Source organism: Cebidichthys violaceus, unplaced genomic scaffold (assembly GCF_023349555.1).
Source record: "Cebidichthys violaceus isolate CVI_PGR_0920_01 unplaced genomic scaffold, fCebVio1.0.p SCAF_65, whole genome shotgun sequence".
NCBI classification, from domain to species: Eukaryota; Metazoa; Chordata; class Actinopteri; order Perciformes; family Stichaeidae; genus Cebidichthys; species Cebidichthys violaceus.
In genome coordinates this window covers 1,011,044-1,026,431 of record NW_027176872.1, presented here as the reverse complement: position 1 = coordinate 1,026,431, position 15,388 = coordinate 1,011,044, and the positions used below count along the sequence as shown (strand labels likewise).

Genomic DNA, 15,388 nt, shown 5'->3' with positions numbered 1-15,388 from the left:
CTTAAAGCGTTCAGCACGTTCTACTAGTTCTGCTGTTGATGTCGGAGTTGTTTTCTTTCTCCAGGTGTTTGGTGCGTTGGCGTCTGAGCCCTTTAAAGTCAGCGACGGCTTCTATGGCACAGGAGAGACCTTCCTCTTCACCTTCAATCCAGAGTTCGAGGTACACTACTGACTTTACAAAACGGTCTTTTTTTTTTTAAGGTGAACCCAAATAGCTTCGAAGCTTTGACCGTTGCCATGGTAATCAACGTCCGAATCAGTATTGGAATGCATCGCGTTGTTGGGTGTGTGGGTGTCATTGCGCCGCTGTCCCGGGTGCTGAAACGATAGACGGTCTCAACAAAGCTAGGGCTACAGTATATATTTATTCATGCGTTTGTTTATAGACCGATCATTTGATGTGAATATTGCAGGGGGGTTTTTTTTAGCCAATTTCGTTTCAATGAAAAGGAAAGTCGTCCTCTCTACAAAGAGGGCAAAGTAAAGTACCACGTAAGTAGATAATGACGGCAGATCTGAGGAAAGTTCAACAGCTTGTGTTGTCGTCGGCCCTCCCACCAGCGTTTAAATGCACACGCTGACCGGGCCTCGAGCCAGCAGGGTCTCTACTCCAACACAACCTGCCACGAGAAGAACTGTCTAGAAGCTCTTTATCTGACCGAGCAGCCAAGGTCAAGAGGCGACTAATGCTTGTAAAGAGGTTCTCTCTTTTCCCCTCTGTGTGTGTGTGTGTGTGTGTGTGTGTGTGTGTGTGTGTGTGTGTGTGTGTGTGTGTGTGTGTGTGTGTGTGTGTGTGTGTGTGTGTGTGTGTGTGTGTGTGTGTGTGTGCGTGCGCGCGCGCGCGTGTCATGTGTGTCATGTGTGACCGATTATAGTGCCACTTGAAGTCTAGTGCAAAGCATCATATAACATGCATTCTGTGAACTTGCTTGTGGGTCACATGCTGTTGTCGATGCATGTGACCCACAGACTCACTCTGGTCGTCATAGCGGCGGTGATGAGTATCTGTTCACACATCTTTATACGTGAGGCAGTGCTCTAAAGCCTCACTACTCAGTGGCGTTTAGTGTTCTGTGACTTGCTTTCTTGTTTATGCTCTCTTCTTAATCACATTCACACTTAATGGATTGAAGCCAGGGTTACTGAGATGAATTGGCTGAAAGCAACACATGAACTGCACCACTTTTCACAAGCATTGTCTCATTTTTCTACAAACAAGAACTTGTTCCACAAGAATAATTAGAGACAGTGATAAACTCCTATAGCAATTCTACACATAATGGCTTGAATGTCTTCATCTAAGGGCCATTGAGTCCATCTATGCTCTCTTCAAAGCCACCAGGCTCCATTGATATAAACAACAATTTCACTGGAGTCCCTGGTCTACCGCCGCCTCAATCGGTCGGTTTGTTTGTGTTATTGTGACTTTGATGAATCTGAAGTAACTCTGTAAAACACCAAAGTCACACAGTAGGTGTTCTGTTCCAAGCAGGAGTGAAAACTTAATGTCAGCATTTAACATGTCACGCACTGTCTTCTAATATGTGCTCTGTTGTGTCTGCCACAGGTGTACAAGTGGACAGGGGACAACATGTTCTTCATGAAGGGAGATATGGACTCCTTAGCGTTTGGTGGAGGAAGGTGAGCCCAAGAAAATCAGTTCTAGCAACATTTGTTTTAATTCAATCTAATGATACAATATCGTTCAAAGGAGGACAGCTACATGAAATGATTCTATTGAAGAGGCAGACCAGTTAACTGCCTAAGACTGTGTTTAGTCTGGAAGAAAGATGCATCAGAGAACGTTTGCTCAGTCTGCTCTCTTCTCCTCTAGCGGTGAGTTTGGCCTGTGGCTGGACGGAGACCTCTACCACGGCAGGAGTCACTCCTGTAAAACATTTGGGAACCCCATGCTCTCAAAAAAGGAGGATTTCTATGTTCAGGACATAGAGATCTGGGCTTTTGAATAACAGAACAGTGCACCACAGGGAAAAAAAAAAAAAAAAAACAAGTCCTGCAAAGGGCAAACCGAGGGGTCCTCCTCCTTTAGAACAATGGCAACGCCCCAAACCTAACTGCACATCACCAGGGCGCCCCGGGCCGGAAGCCAGCTATCGGATGCTTGTTGTGCGTTACTACTGCAGTTATTACGGAGCTTTTTTTCTTTGTGAAAAATTACCTTTGTGTGTATCTTGTTACAGCCTTGTGCAGCGTCTTTGCAGAGTAGGCGGAGTGTGTGTAAAGCAGTGGAGAGGATGGTGACGGGATTGTGGGATGAGGTTGTGTCGGTATGAAATGGGCCGTCGGGCCTTGACGAGGAAGACGCTCCTCTCACCTGAGAGGTGGTGAAGATGGCGGCGGCTGAAGTTTGGGTCTGCTGCGAGGAAAGGAGAACCGCTCCACTGGCCCGGATAGTGCATCTGAACTTCACAGAACCTCAAGGAGTCCCCAGCACCCTCTCAGACCCCCTAGAACTTTGTTCTTTCAGTAGGTTGTTACTCACGGTGCCGTCGGCCTCGCCGGGGAGAGACCCAGTTAGAGGGAAAGAAACGAGACAAAAGCTGAACACATTCCATTACTCTTGACGGTGATGGTTGAGTGTCACATTTACGTTGTGATTTGAGGTAAAACACAGATATACGAAACCCATCAGCAGCAGGATACGATGACACTCGACTCAGAGAGGATATTTGCCGGGTAGGGGGGGACGTCAGTCTTTTAACAGTACCGTTTGTGGGGGGGGGGTTGTCTTCTGAGGCTCAACTATAGAGTATTGTGTATTGTAGTCATCCTGTCGTCCACCGTCATAGCACACCATCTGAAAGCACATAGCTATAATCAGATCACCCATCGTCGTAACGTTCTGTTCAGTGGGTGTACATGTGAGTCCAGCTAACACCGGCTCCTCTCGCGGGACGCTGGCTGTACTGTTTGTAGACAGTAACGTGTTGCAATAGATTTGTGGAATATGCAATTAACTGTCCTGTGACCTCAACTACCCGCGGGCCGCGGCACTTTTGCCGCCTCCTGTCGCTCTTTCAAGAGAGAAACTTGTAAAGCTTTTACGTCTTGATACACGATCGCTTTTCTGGGTATCAGTCGAAAAGCCTGAGACGTGGTTAACTGTTTTACATGCATATATGACAATTATATATTGATATATATGATTATATTAGGGATATATATAATCATATATATTTTGCTGTTAAGTGTGACAGTGATCTATTTGTGCTGATATTTCAGCTGTTACAATATAATGTATATTACCCTGTAAATTAATGTTCAAATAGTAGATTTGTTCCAATATATATATATATATATATATAAATACACAATGCTATATAAATATATATATATATATATGATAAAGTGTGGATTGGTGGGTTGCTTCTAGCACTTTAATCTGGTGTGAAAGCGTCAAGGCCAGGTTATTATATATTCTCTTAGCAGTAGCTGTACAGTACTTTTTTGTTTAGATCATAAAGATGTTAACTGTTAGTAGAAAGCTTGCTGCTACCAATATCAATAAGGGTAAGCCCTAACGCTCTGTGTCTAAAAAGGAGGATTTCTCTGGTAGGAAAGGGGGGGTTGAAGGTGGTGAAACATGGCAGCGGGGCACGTTGCTGTGCTCGTGCGGCTGTCAGGTGAGTCTCCACAGGTACAGGTAGGTGCTCCACCTCTGACAGGCAGGCGATGGCTGAAGGGACGCGTGTACAGTACTTCACTCTCCCCCACAAGGAGCTTTCTCCCCCCTTTCTGGTCTTCCACACCAGTATTTGTGTCCTTGTGGAGAGTCACAAAGAATAATATGGATAATTCTTCCAATTATTTCACCAGAATACAATGTATCAGTGATGTATAAATAACAATAAAGCTGAATTAATTGTTGTAACCTGGGATGTGACTGAGTTAGTGATGATTTTTGGTTTATATTTTTTTACCTATTTAGCAGTGCTAATTTGAAACAAATGGAAAAAGATCAATCCATGACTTATTTTCCAACGAGTCATTAAGACGTTAGTCTGGACAATCAAACTGCAGCTGCTGCTCTGTAGGTTGGATTTAGTTTCATTCTTAAGTGATCCACTGCTTACACATGTTTGAATTATTTAACTGGGCAGCTCTCTTCAAATTATAATAACAATGGCGCACACACGACTGTAAAACATTTAAGCAGGAAACAAATAGATCATGAGACATAATGTGATACGCAGACGAATAAGTAAATGCTCAATCATAAAGCACATTTTAAAATGTTTGCAAAAAGCTCATAAACCATATTAACACAAGGTCAATGTCTGGCCTCGGGTCCTTTGCTGCACGTCATACCCCACACTTCTACATCGGTTTGTTTTTTTTGCTTTTATGCTGCACAATTTATAAGCTAATTTACCTAATTAATTAGTAATGGCATTTTGAAATGGATCCGTTTATTAATTGATTGTAATCACTCACCGAAACGGTCTTTATTTTTATTTATTCCAGTGGCAAACTCCAGGCTCCACACGTCCTACGATAAGGTGGGTTTAGAGAGGGATTTGTCTCGAGCGTTAGAATGGAGCTCAGCTGCTTTGTAACTGAGCGTTGTTTGATGTTGAGACACAGGAGTCAAAAGAGGAATAACCTAACGTCTGAATCTCTTTTGCCAATTCTTAAAACCAGGATCTATTCCATTCTCCAGTTAAATAACAGAACATCAACATGGCCCCTGTGGTCTTTGAAAGTCCTTGTAGGTTTGTGTATCTGAGGAAGATCACGTTACTTCAGTGACCTTGAAAGACGATGGATCTTTTTTCCAAATAAAAGTACACGGTGCCATTCAACGTGGGTCTTTGTTTGAATACGCACTTCATGTTGGTATAGCTACAGCGTATAAACTGTTTTTAAAATGTGATTTTAATGAAAACAATAGCAAATGAAGTCTTAATGTCTCGTTTCGGAAGAAATCACAGCCAATTTTCACTTAACCCAGCGAGTTATTTTTATATATATATATATATATATATATTCACCCTGCTTGATTTCCGACTGTTACATTTATTGTGTTATAAATGGAGGGGTAAAAAGCCTCCTCAGTATCACTGTTTCTACTGGACTTTAATTGAAACCAATTCAGATATTAAAAGCTGCAGCAGAAGCCTAATACCAAACTAATTCTGAAAACTCTTGCAATCTCAACAGTTCATCATGTAACAGTATCTATCTCCTGAATTTCAATACTAAAGCACAGCAGAGGAACTTAATCCAAGGCGGAGCCTCCATTCAAACAGAAATCCTCCATCTGTGAGTGAGCGCCATCTAACGGTCACTTCTGTTAGTGTTTGTCCTGCAGGCTCACACTTAGTTCACGTTACTAATAACTGGTATATGATAGCCTATTGTCAGATATGTTATCAATAACAGCTGCTGTAATGAAAACAGGAGAACTGAAGAGAGAATTCTTGTCTGTCATGTAGGATTTATTTAATGACCCATCAAGCCAAAATGCAGGAGCAGGTAAACACAACAGTGGTGAACTACCTCCATGACTTCCTCGTCTGTGTCAGCTCAGGACAAACACCGCCTGAGCTTCATCCGCTGATATGAGCTCCTTCTTCCTCAGGTCCCCGTCAAACCCAAACTCCCCCCAGGCATGCTGCGTCAGGTCTTTAATGACATCCAGCAGGACTAAAATAGTGCAGCGATCATTCTTGAGTTCTGGGATGATTTCTTTTTTTTTTTGTCAGCTGCACTGTAAGCATCTTTCAGACTGAGTATGGAAATCAAGATATGTCCCTTATGATATATGAAAAGAGCAACGGTATCAGGAAGGCAGGAAGTGATCATTACTGTAAGGATGTGTGTGATTTGAACAGATGATGTGAAGCAGATATTTTCCTCAACAAAACCAGGCTGAAAATATACTGGATGTATGAAATGCAACATAAGAGAATAATTCAGACCGCTTTCTGTTTTATAACAGCCCATCATCAGTGCATTAGATTGAAAAATTATGCATTCTTGTAATACAATATATCATCATTACATGAGGATTCCCGTATTAAATACAGCCAAAATTAGCTCAGCAGGACAATATTCAGCAGAAAAATGTCTCTATTGCAAAATCATTATAAAAATCAGATGCCATGTTCCACATAGCAGTTCTGTTGGGCAGGAGCAACTCCACAGTATTAAATGTTCATGAAAAAATGAGCTACACCAAGGCATTGTTGAATCATATGTCCAAATTAAAACAAAGCATTAAGTAGGACATTAAGACGATGCCATCTCCAGTAAGGCAAGGGCACATTGTGGAAAACAGTCAAACGGTTTAGTACGGCAACGGTGCTTTTTTCAGCAGAGAGGGAACATGAAAAATACCAACATGTGGAAGGTCTCTTGTGCTTAGTTACGGCGTGACTGTGAAGATCACACACTGAGTTTGGTCCTTCTGTGTCCGGGTGTAGAGCTCTTCAGTACACCAGGTACTTGAGCTCAGAGTAGATGAGTGGAAACATGACCGTGCAGGCTCGGTACAGGATGACTCCACTCTTGAATAAAGCTCGAGGTTTGGTGCACCAAGACTCTGACTTGAAGTTGACGTAGATTGCGTACATTGCCACAGCGAAGAAGTGTCCAATAAGGGTCATGGGTTTGGGGGTCAACCTGGAGGAAGATCACGGTGTCATTAGGTATTTAATCTTGTATTTAAAGGAATAGCTTAGCTTAGCACCAGCAGGTAGCGCTTACTGCTCACTGGTCCCAGCTAAGAAATTGTCCAGCACATAATCCCCCGTAAAAACTACACTTGTCATTTTAACACAGTTAACAAATGAGATACTGCACAATTAGTGAGCTTTAGCTGAATGCTAGTTTTAGCTTTAGCATAGCATTCTTGGAGTCTTGACATTGCCAATGGAAGAGAAATAACGTGTGAGCCTCTGAGGTGCTGGTAGGTGGATTTTGGACATAGCTTAGCATTATAAATGGAAATGTGACTAGCTTGGCTAAGCTAGCCGTCTCTAGTTTTACATGAAGGAAGCAGACATACAAGTGTGGTATCAATCTTCTCATCTAACTCTCAGCAAGTAAGCAAAACAAAAAGCTTATTTCCCAAAATGGCAAACTATTCCATCATGCCATGTTAGAAAGATTCTGTCTATCCTTTTATTGTGGAGGACATTAGTTATGGCTTACACTGAGAGGAGTCCAATAGGCCCAGCAATGCACTCTCCACCAAGCTTGAAATACTGGAAGCAGGCTTTTCTCAGCTCCTGGAGAGAATCTGGTTAACACAAAACAGGCACATGATGAGAATCAAAATGACCATCAAGTGCTGTTTAAAATAATTGCAGATTTTGACTTTTATAATGGCAAAATAATAATCATTTCTAGTCCACTGTCATTGCTTTTAATGATGCAGAGTTAGGCAGAGACTCACTGTCTGTGGCTGCAAACAGCTCATACAGGGCTTGGGCCAACACATTCACCACGAAAGAATGTGATGACTTGCGTTCCCAGTGGAATTTTTTCTTTGCCTTTTGAGAAGAAGGGGAAAATAATCAGTGTAATATTGCAGTCGCTCACCTATAGCAGAGGGAATAGCAGGACAAGGCAAATGGGATGTAGTAGAAGCTCCAAATATAGCTTCTACTTGCAGTCGTCTACTTACACAGGCCTTATTGTTTTCATATTTTATACATTAGAGTGTTTTTAATAACAGTTTTAATGTAAATGCTTTTACGGTTATTGGGTCGTCAGCATATAAAAGGTTATGTCTAGTCGCTGTGTTCACCTGCAGCATAGCCCCGTCGTCGTATAGATCCGGGATGTTTTCGAGCAGACTCCTCCAGATGCGCACGTCATTGAGAGCAACACTCATCCCTCCTCCCGTCAGAGGGTGCCTCATGTTGTAAGCATCACCCAGGAGAAGCACGCCTGCAAACGACACACTGCTGTTTGTCTCTCATACAAAATGCATCAGCAGTTGTTGTCAGCTTCCCCCCCCCCCCCCCCCCCCCCCCCCCCAGCACTTGTAGTAATAAAATCCTCCAATTAGTGCCAAACTCAGTGAGCAGGATGACATCTGGAGGATGAGTTCTAGTGTTTCTCTGTGCTTATATTTGTGTGTGTTTAAGAGTGCCGTTGCTCATTACACCCACAAAGTTCACTTGTGTTACTACTTCAATCCAACGCCCCCATTTACATATACAATCAGTGTAATTTAAAGGAGCAGTTTGGCTTTTTGGGGGAATATGCTTATTCACTTTCTTGCCAAGAGTTAAGCTACATCCATACTACTCCGTTTCCGTTTTCGTACATAAATCAGGAGGTCAATACCACTGTCATCCACACTACATGTGAAGCTACTGTCAACGGCTAGTAAGCTCAGCACAAGGATTGGAATCAGGGAGAACCAGCAAGCCTGGCTCTGTCGAGGGGAATAAAATCTGCCTCTAAAGCTCAATATTTACCACATTATACCTTCTATGGCAGCATAACAGAGGGTTAAGTGCTGGGCTATTTCTTGGCTGGTAACCTCCCAGTGACGACAAGCTTCAGAAGTGCTGGTAGGCTACATTTGTTGCCTTTGGACAGAGCCAGGCTAACTGTTTCTCCCTTGTTTCCAGTCCTTGTGCTATGCTAAGCTAACTGGCTGCTTCATAGCATGGCATAGCTTAGCTTAGCACAAAGACTTGAAACAAGGGGGAAACAGCTAGCCTGTCTCTACCCGCACATCTAAAGCTCACTAATTAACACATTGTAGCCTACTTTAGTTAGTTACTTTAATTATAGCCAACAGCCGTTTAGATTAGCTTAGCATAAAAAATGTAAACAGCTAAACTATATCTGTCTAAGGCTATTTTATTTGTTTAATTCTACAAAAAAAGTATAAAAACTACAACTTTTTATCTTTTTACACTTTGGGTTTGTAGGATTAAACAAATAAAATACCTTTGGACTGATCCAAGTTAGTGGTTTCCATTTTTTATGCTAAGCTAAACGGCTACTCGCCATAGCTTCATATGTACAGCACATCAATTGTATTGATCTTCCTATCTGACTCTCAGCAAGAAAACTAATAAGAGTATTTAGCAAAAGGACTATTCTGTTAAATGTAACTTTTGCTTTATCAGGTACAAAAACAAACGTGTATTTTTTTATGTATTCATAAAACATAGTACTACTTACTTTGGAAAATAAAAAGGAAAACATGCATTTACAGCATTTTTAAAAACGCAGACTAATTACAAAATAGCACTTTAATTAGTTTCATCATACAGTAATGACCAAAGTGGTGCACTACTTTCCAAGACATGCATCATACTGTTCACAAGCTGAAATCAGTTCAATCGATCCCCCCCCGGCCATCTCTAACAACACTTCAGTACCTGGCTTGTTGACAGGGGAGGGAGGGAGGAAGCTGGCAGGCATGGACCTGAGTCGATCGTTCTGTAGTGCCCCCATGAAAGGCTCCTTTAAATGCTCTGAGGGAGAGAGAGGAAGAGAGAGTGCATGCTGTCGATCACTCAGAAGGCTCTGCGGATGAAAACCCAAAGGTGCATGCTGGGCACATGTACAAGAAAAAGCCTTTTCTTTTGGTGTCTGAATGTACGTTTATTAATGCATCAGTGTGTCTGACTCTGCCATTTCCGCTGGACCTCTGTCAAGGTTACCAGAGCTGATGCTTTGATATAGAGGCTTTGATATTTCGGCTGAATAGCAGAGCACAGCGTGAATGTCAAATCCTTCAGCAGTAGCTCTCCTGGCCGCACACACACACACACACACACACACACACACCAGCCCAGGCAGCAGTCTGGATATGTTGCTACCTAGCAGGACGTCTGGCATCACTGCCATTATTGTAAGCTTTTATCATTCATCACGCACAGGCCTAAGGTCATTTTTCATTCGAAATAATAACAAAAGAATAAAACCACAGGGACATTTTCAAAATGTATCACACGTGTCTTTTACCTGGCAGCTGAGGGTATATCTTCTCGGCCATGTACTCTGAGAGGTTGCGAGGCATCTCCCCCCTGATGTCCACGAGCACTCTGGTGTCTGAGGAGGAGATCTGGTAGATGAGCACCGGGCTCGGGTTGGCCAGCACCAGCTCAGCATGGTTGGCTTTAAACTGGGGACAGTCCTGCGGGAGAAGCGCAGTGAGCCGCTGTGATCGACTGGATTGAAAAACCTTGTTTCAATCAATACTTGGGAGACTTTTTATTTCTCTCGAGGCAGCGTTTCAAATGACTGAAGGTTCATTTGTTAGGTTTACACACAGTAGTGATTTCCCAGATCAATCACATATTACAGTTTGAATGGCATGTAGCAAGTATTTATTGTCAAAAGTATCAAAGATTTGAACATTTAAGGGTTTCAACTCGTGATTATTTTCATTATTGATTCATCTGCTTTTTAGTCTCTAAATTAATTGATAATTCATTTTGTATATAAAATATAAAATGTGGTGAAAATGTTCATTGTAAGAGAAAAAAAAATTGAAGAATTATTCACATTTGAGAAACTGGGACCAGGCAGTATTTAACCATTTAAAGGCTTTCCAATTCATACAGTGCAGTGGGATGATAGCATCGGCACTGTGTGGTATTTACCTTCATGAGGCATCCGACAAAGTGAGAGGAGGTGTGAGCTTTCCCAGAGACCAGACTCTTTCTGAATTTAGAGAAACAGCCGTCAGCCACGACAGTCAGCGCAGCATGGATTTCCTACGAGACACAGATTCACACAGTCATCTACATCCCTTTGCATTAAATGTAGTGTTTCTTTCCATTAGGTGGGGGGGGGGGGGAGTTGAACACAAGGTTCTACATGTGCAGCAGAGCTTCCTCGTCTCACCTTGATGTCTCCAGTTTCTTTATCCTTGTACTGCACTCCGGTTACACAGTCGTCCTCTTCCTGCAAACTGGTCACGATGCCTTCTACGAATGTGACACTGGGGGGCGCAATTAGGCAGTTAGAGACATCGCCTCCACATGTCAGAGCAGCATGGGCAGCGTGACGGGAGAAAGCTACTGGAGCAAGATTAATGCCTATTCGAAATATGGTCAGAATGCAGAATTTTGATTGTAAAACAAGAGCTGTCCAGGCCATTTTAGTAAACCGTCATTCTCTTTTCTTAAAACATAGTATAGTACATTTAACCAACGACTGATATCTGTGTAAAGTCCTCCGAAATACATACTATAACTTTTCACTCGTCATGTAGAACATGAGAGCTCTTTTTGAACAAACTAGTCATGCAGTTTGACTTTACAGGGCAGAATAAATGAGCAACATGTGAACAACAGATTTTTAATTATACTCCTGTTCCCTCCAACCCTCAGTGCTGTCAAAAACAATGCCATCCAATTAGCTAACTGTCAGTTGGCATATGGACTGTTTTGTGTGTGTGTGTGTGTGTGTGTGTGTGTGTGTGTGGGTGTGTGGGGGTGACTCTACTCACTTTGGCTGGGCCAGGGCGGTTCTCCTCAGGCCCATGATGAATCGACCGTGATGGAAAGCGCGTCCACACTTGGTTCTGTCCTCCCCCTGTGGGTAGGGGATCTCCACCTCTGTGCTGCTCTCCATGTCGTGGATCACATAGCCGCTCACCAGATGGGCATCCAGACCCTCCACTGAACCTGAAGGCAAACACACACACACACACACACACACACACACACACACAAGCAACAGGTTAGTTTCACAACGCGCAGTCATTGTTCACTCACTCTGCTACTGTTTACACTCGGCATGTGTGAATCAGCGCATGCAGATGAAATGGAACACGGATCTGATATCTTGACTGAGTGATTTAAACCTCCATAGTGTTCACAGCTGCACCATTCCATCAAACGTATATTTTACATATAAAGATGTATTTTACCTTATTTAATACACATTTTCACAAATTCATCACAACATATTTGGTGGCTTTATTGAAAACTGTGACTTCTAATAATTTTATATTGTTTTCAACATTTTTCCTGCGAGATGGAAGATTGTGAAAAAGGGGATACTGCATACATATTACGGAATATAACTTACTTTATAACAGGAATATTGATGTTGTATTAAAGGAAGTTGGTTTTAGTCATTATAAAGTAGGATGTAGTCCCTATGAGTATTTAGGTCAAATTTAAGGAATTCCTCATGAAGAATGATTACGTAGAGATTCTGCCCTTCATTGGCGAAATCAATGTGCTGAAAAAATAGTTGTAGGGACAAGTCATCTCCCCACTTAGATGTATACAATTTACAGTGATTTAGTCCAAATGGGTTCATTTGTTATTTGGACGATTAAATAACAAAATCAGCTGATTTTCTGTGTTCCAGAGAATTGTTTTGGATGTGAGGTTTGAGGAACTCCATGAAATAACAATGTGATTCGTTTTGTGAAATATCAGGAACATGAAAATGTTTCATTTAAATCTATACTTTCACTGTGTATGTATTACATGAATAAGTAGAGTTAGGGAAGAAACCACTGAATCACAGAGCCACTGAAAACTTCAAATCATATCTCATCCAACATTTCCTATTTAGGACTAAATAAACGGCAAGATACGAAAAAAAAACACTTTCAGGAATTATTTCATTTTAAAGTTTTGCACACAGTCCTGATGATCTGCTTCATCAGGACTGTGCAGGTCAGATTTGATTGCCAACAAAAGCAAGCAGCCAAACAACCGTCACCAGATTCTGATTCAATTATTAATAACTCTGATTGGTGCACAGAAATATGTGACATCAACTTTTCAAACTGAGCCCTGCCCAAAATACAGAAACTAAAAATAAACTCAACTCAGTGTGTTCATGTAGCGTCTGTGTGTGTGTGTGTGTGTGTGTGTGTGTGTGTGTGTGTGTGTGTGTTCATCGCTCATAGAAAGAAGCTGGTTGGGGAAATTTGTTTTCCTTTAACCTAGAGCTTCATTATTATGCAAAAAAGAGCTGACTATGAGGCAGATACAGTATACATCAGGGCTATGTACTGTATATTACACAGTATATATATGTATATATACATATATATACTGTATATTACACAGTATATATATGTATATATACATATATATACTGTATATTACACAGTATATATATGTATATGTATATATATGCAACGTATTAAGTTCCAAGAGAAGGACTTTTATACTCATCCTGGTTGTTGAAGCAGATCAGTCCAGGGAGACTTTTTTTTTATATGTATACAATACATACACATTATATATACATGTATATGTACATATATATATATATATATATGTATACATACATACATAGACACACACACACACACACACACACACACACACACACACACACACATATACATATACACATATATAGCAGCTTCATGAAGCAGCCCCCATCACTCATCACTGACCTTCCAGTCCCAGCTCTTTTAGTGCCCTGAATCCTCCAGGCTGCAGCAGCTCCCCCACTATCCTGTCAGGCTCTCTCAGGTCCCTCTCCACCACCGTCACCCTCCTCCCGTCCTGGGCTAGGACGGCCGCCAAGGCAGATCCCAGGACCCCCGCCCCAACTATGACCACGTCTGGCTCCGGGGCCACCGAGGGGCCCCTGGCTGAGGCACTCGCTGAGGCGGAGGACTCTGTATCTACTCTTTTCCTTGTTCTCCGGCTCTGGAAACAACCGAGTGGAGAGTCTCGTTACACACAGGGTAAAGTCCAGATTGAACTGTACTGTGTACTTGGAAAAACATTTTTTTTTTATACTTCCATCCAATAACCTGCTAGATAGATTTACAAATATATAAACTTCAAAGCACTTTACTTCAGAAATGCTAGAATACAATTTGAGAATATGAAGTCATGAAGTCAGAGTTTTTTTCCAGGGACTTAGTCCTCTTTTTGTATCTGTCTTTGTCTTCCTTTGTTCACAGTATATATACATAACATGAAGCCAAACGAGTTTTCTTACCTGTTTACAGCTGTTGCTCTCCGCCTTCTCGCTCCTCTGTGTTGAAGTTTGGGGGATTAAATTGTTGATAACAGGTAAAAAGGACAAGAGGCTCAGAGGCAAATGTAATACCTGAGAGACTCTGAGCTTCTGCATATGAAAGTACCTGACATACGACAGCAGCAGGCCGACTGTCAGAAATAAGGCTGCGGCCATTAGAAGCTCTTTGTGAGCGTAAATCAAGAATGTGTTGGATTTTTTGTAAAGGTATGTGAAGCTGGCTATTCCCAGGAAGGTCCACATCTTTCTGGATTTAAAAAAATAATTAGATGGTGAAAGCACTACTACTGAGAAACCGGTTTTTTTTATACTGACAGAAAATTACCACGCAATTAATAATTCCTCTTCATATTGTTTCGTTGGTGCTCCAAAAAATCAAGTCAGCCCACCCAAAACAAAAGGTTACTCTTGTAACTCATGATAAGTTGCTCCCAGACGGTCGGAGGGATGCTGCTGAATATTTTATGATAATGAGAAACGCGCACTACTTCGGATTCGGTGGTTTTACGTCCCGCCTCCTCTACAGCTCAACCCTCCAATCAGAAGCGACGTGCCGGTGAGCAGAGCTCACGCTATCCGCCCATTGGACAGCCACGCCGGCTCTGGGCCGCCCCACGGCCGCTGATTGGACGGTCTGCTGGCAGGACGGTAGTATGATGTGATGTCAGTGGAAAGGTGCGCGTTGCATTTATCTCCCAGAGCCAGAGGCTGAATGAGAGGGGTCCTGCTGCAAAGATCGTTCATGTTTGACAAGATAAACCACTCTGTGCTGTAAACCTGGGCCATGTTTAGTGTGTCTGTTAAATAGCTGCTTTAGGGCTTACCTACAGATAGCAAGATGTCACCATGGCAACCAAAGTTGTGAGTAGCGAGGGACAAAAAGGTGCAATATGTAGATAGCTCACACAAATCTAGGGTCCTTATATGTGTGCAGTGTACAAAACATCCAGTTTTTGTAACATCTGCCACATCTGTGTACATTCTGGCTGGTACATCTAAGTCACTGGAGATGTCAATGATATCCAAAAAAAGGTGCAGAGTGAGAGCTCTTTTCAATGCTTATTGGTAAATAAAGCTTTTATTTGGATAGGATCTGACTAAATGTAGCCTATAAGGATATTAACGACTCAAAATACTGCGGCATGTTGTTCTGGAAAGTACACAAAATGATTTACCATACCAAAAATACAAACCGGATGTGCATATCAATAAACTGTTGGAGCTGTGGCGAAAGCAATGCAGTAAGTCTTTTTCTGCCCAGAATTAAAACCCTAAAGTAAGTTTGAACCTTGATTTAAAAAAAAAAAAAAAAAAAAAAATCTAATTAAATAAGAAGTTATACCAAAATATATTATTTTGGCATGACAACGCCTGAACTAACTATCAAAAGGAAGCATTACACATACAGGATCCCGATGAA

At 41.9% G+C, this 15,388-nt stretch overlaps 2 protein-coding genes across 5 annotated transcripts in view; one reads left to right on the top strand and one right to left on the bottom strand.

The window, feature by feature from the left end:
- Nucleotides 1-3,892, top strand: part of LOC137890489 (oxidation resistance protein 1-like) — a 152,310-nt gene extending 148,418 nt beyond the window's left edge. For all 4 annotated transcript variants that reach the window (XM_068734585.1, XM_068734583.1, XM_068734584.1 and 1 more), the window contains 3 exons: nt 65-160; nt 1,568-1,641; nt 1,835-3,892. In XM_068734585.1, coding sequence (XP_068590686.1) covers nt 65-160; nt 1,568-1,641; nt 1,835-1,970 — 306 coding nt within the window. In that variant the 3' untranslated portion in view covers nt 1,971-3,892. The remainder of the gene's footprint in view (nt 1-64; nt 161-1,567; nt 1,642-1,834) is intronic.
- Nucleotides 3,893-5,438: 1,546 nt separating this feature from the next.
- On the bottom strand, nt 5,439-14,413 carry sqlea (squalene epoxidase a). Its single transcript, XM_068734613.1, has 11 exons — nt 13,930-14,413; nt 13,373-13,631; nt 11,453-11,630; nt 10,846-10,942; nt 10,602-10,715; nt 9,961-10,132; nt 9,372-9,467; nt 7,775-7,917; nt 7,421-7,517; nt 7,177-7,264; nt 5,439-6,645 (listed from the first exon to the last, which is right to left on the bottom strand). Exons 1-11 carry the CDS (start codon nt 14,209-14,211, stop codon nt 6,453-6,455), a joined length of 1,719 nt encoding a protein of 572 aa, XP_068590714.1. The 5' UTR covers nt 14,212-14,413; the 3' UTR covers nt 5,439-6,452.
- Between the last annotated feature and the right edge of the window lie 975 nt (nt 14,414-15,388).

Excerpts from the sequence above, each read along its gene's own strand:
- sqlea (XM_068734613.1), bottom strand. The coding sequence starts at position 14,211 with ATGTGGACCTTCCTGGGAATAGCCAGCTTCACATACCTTTACAAAAAA. Across the intron at positions 10,943-11,452 it reads ACCGCCCTGGCCCAGCCAAA|TGTCACATTCGTAGAAGGCA; the intron begins GTGAGTAGAGTC and ends TGCGCCCCCCAG. Across the intron at positions 6,646-7,176 it reads CCTATTGGACTCCTCTCAGT|GTTGACCCCCAAACCCATGA; the intron begins GTAAGCCATAAC and ends ATCTTCCTCCAG.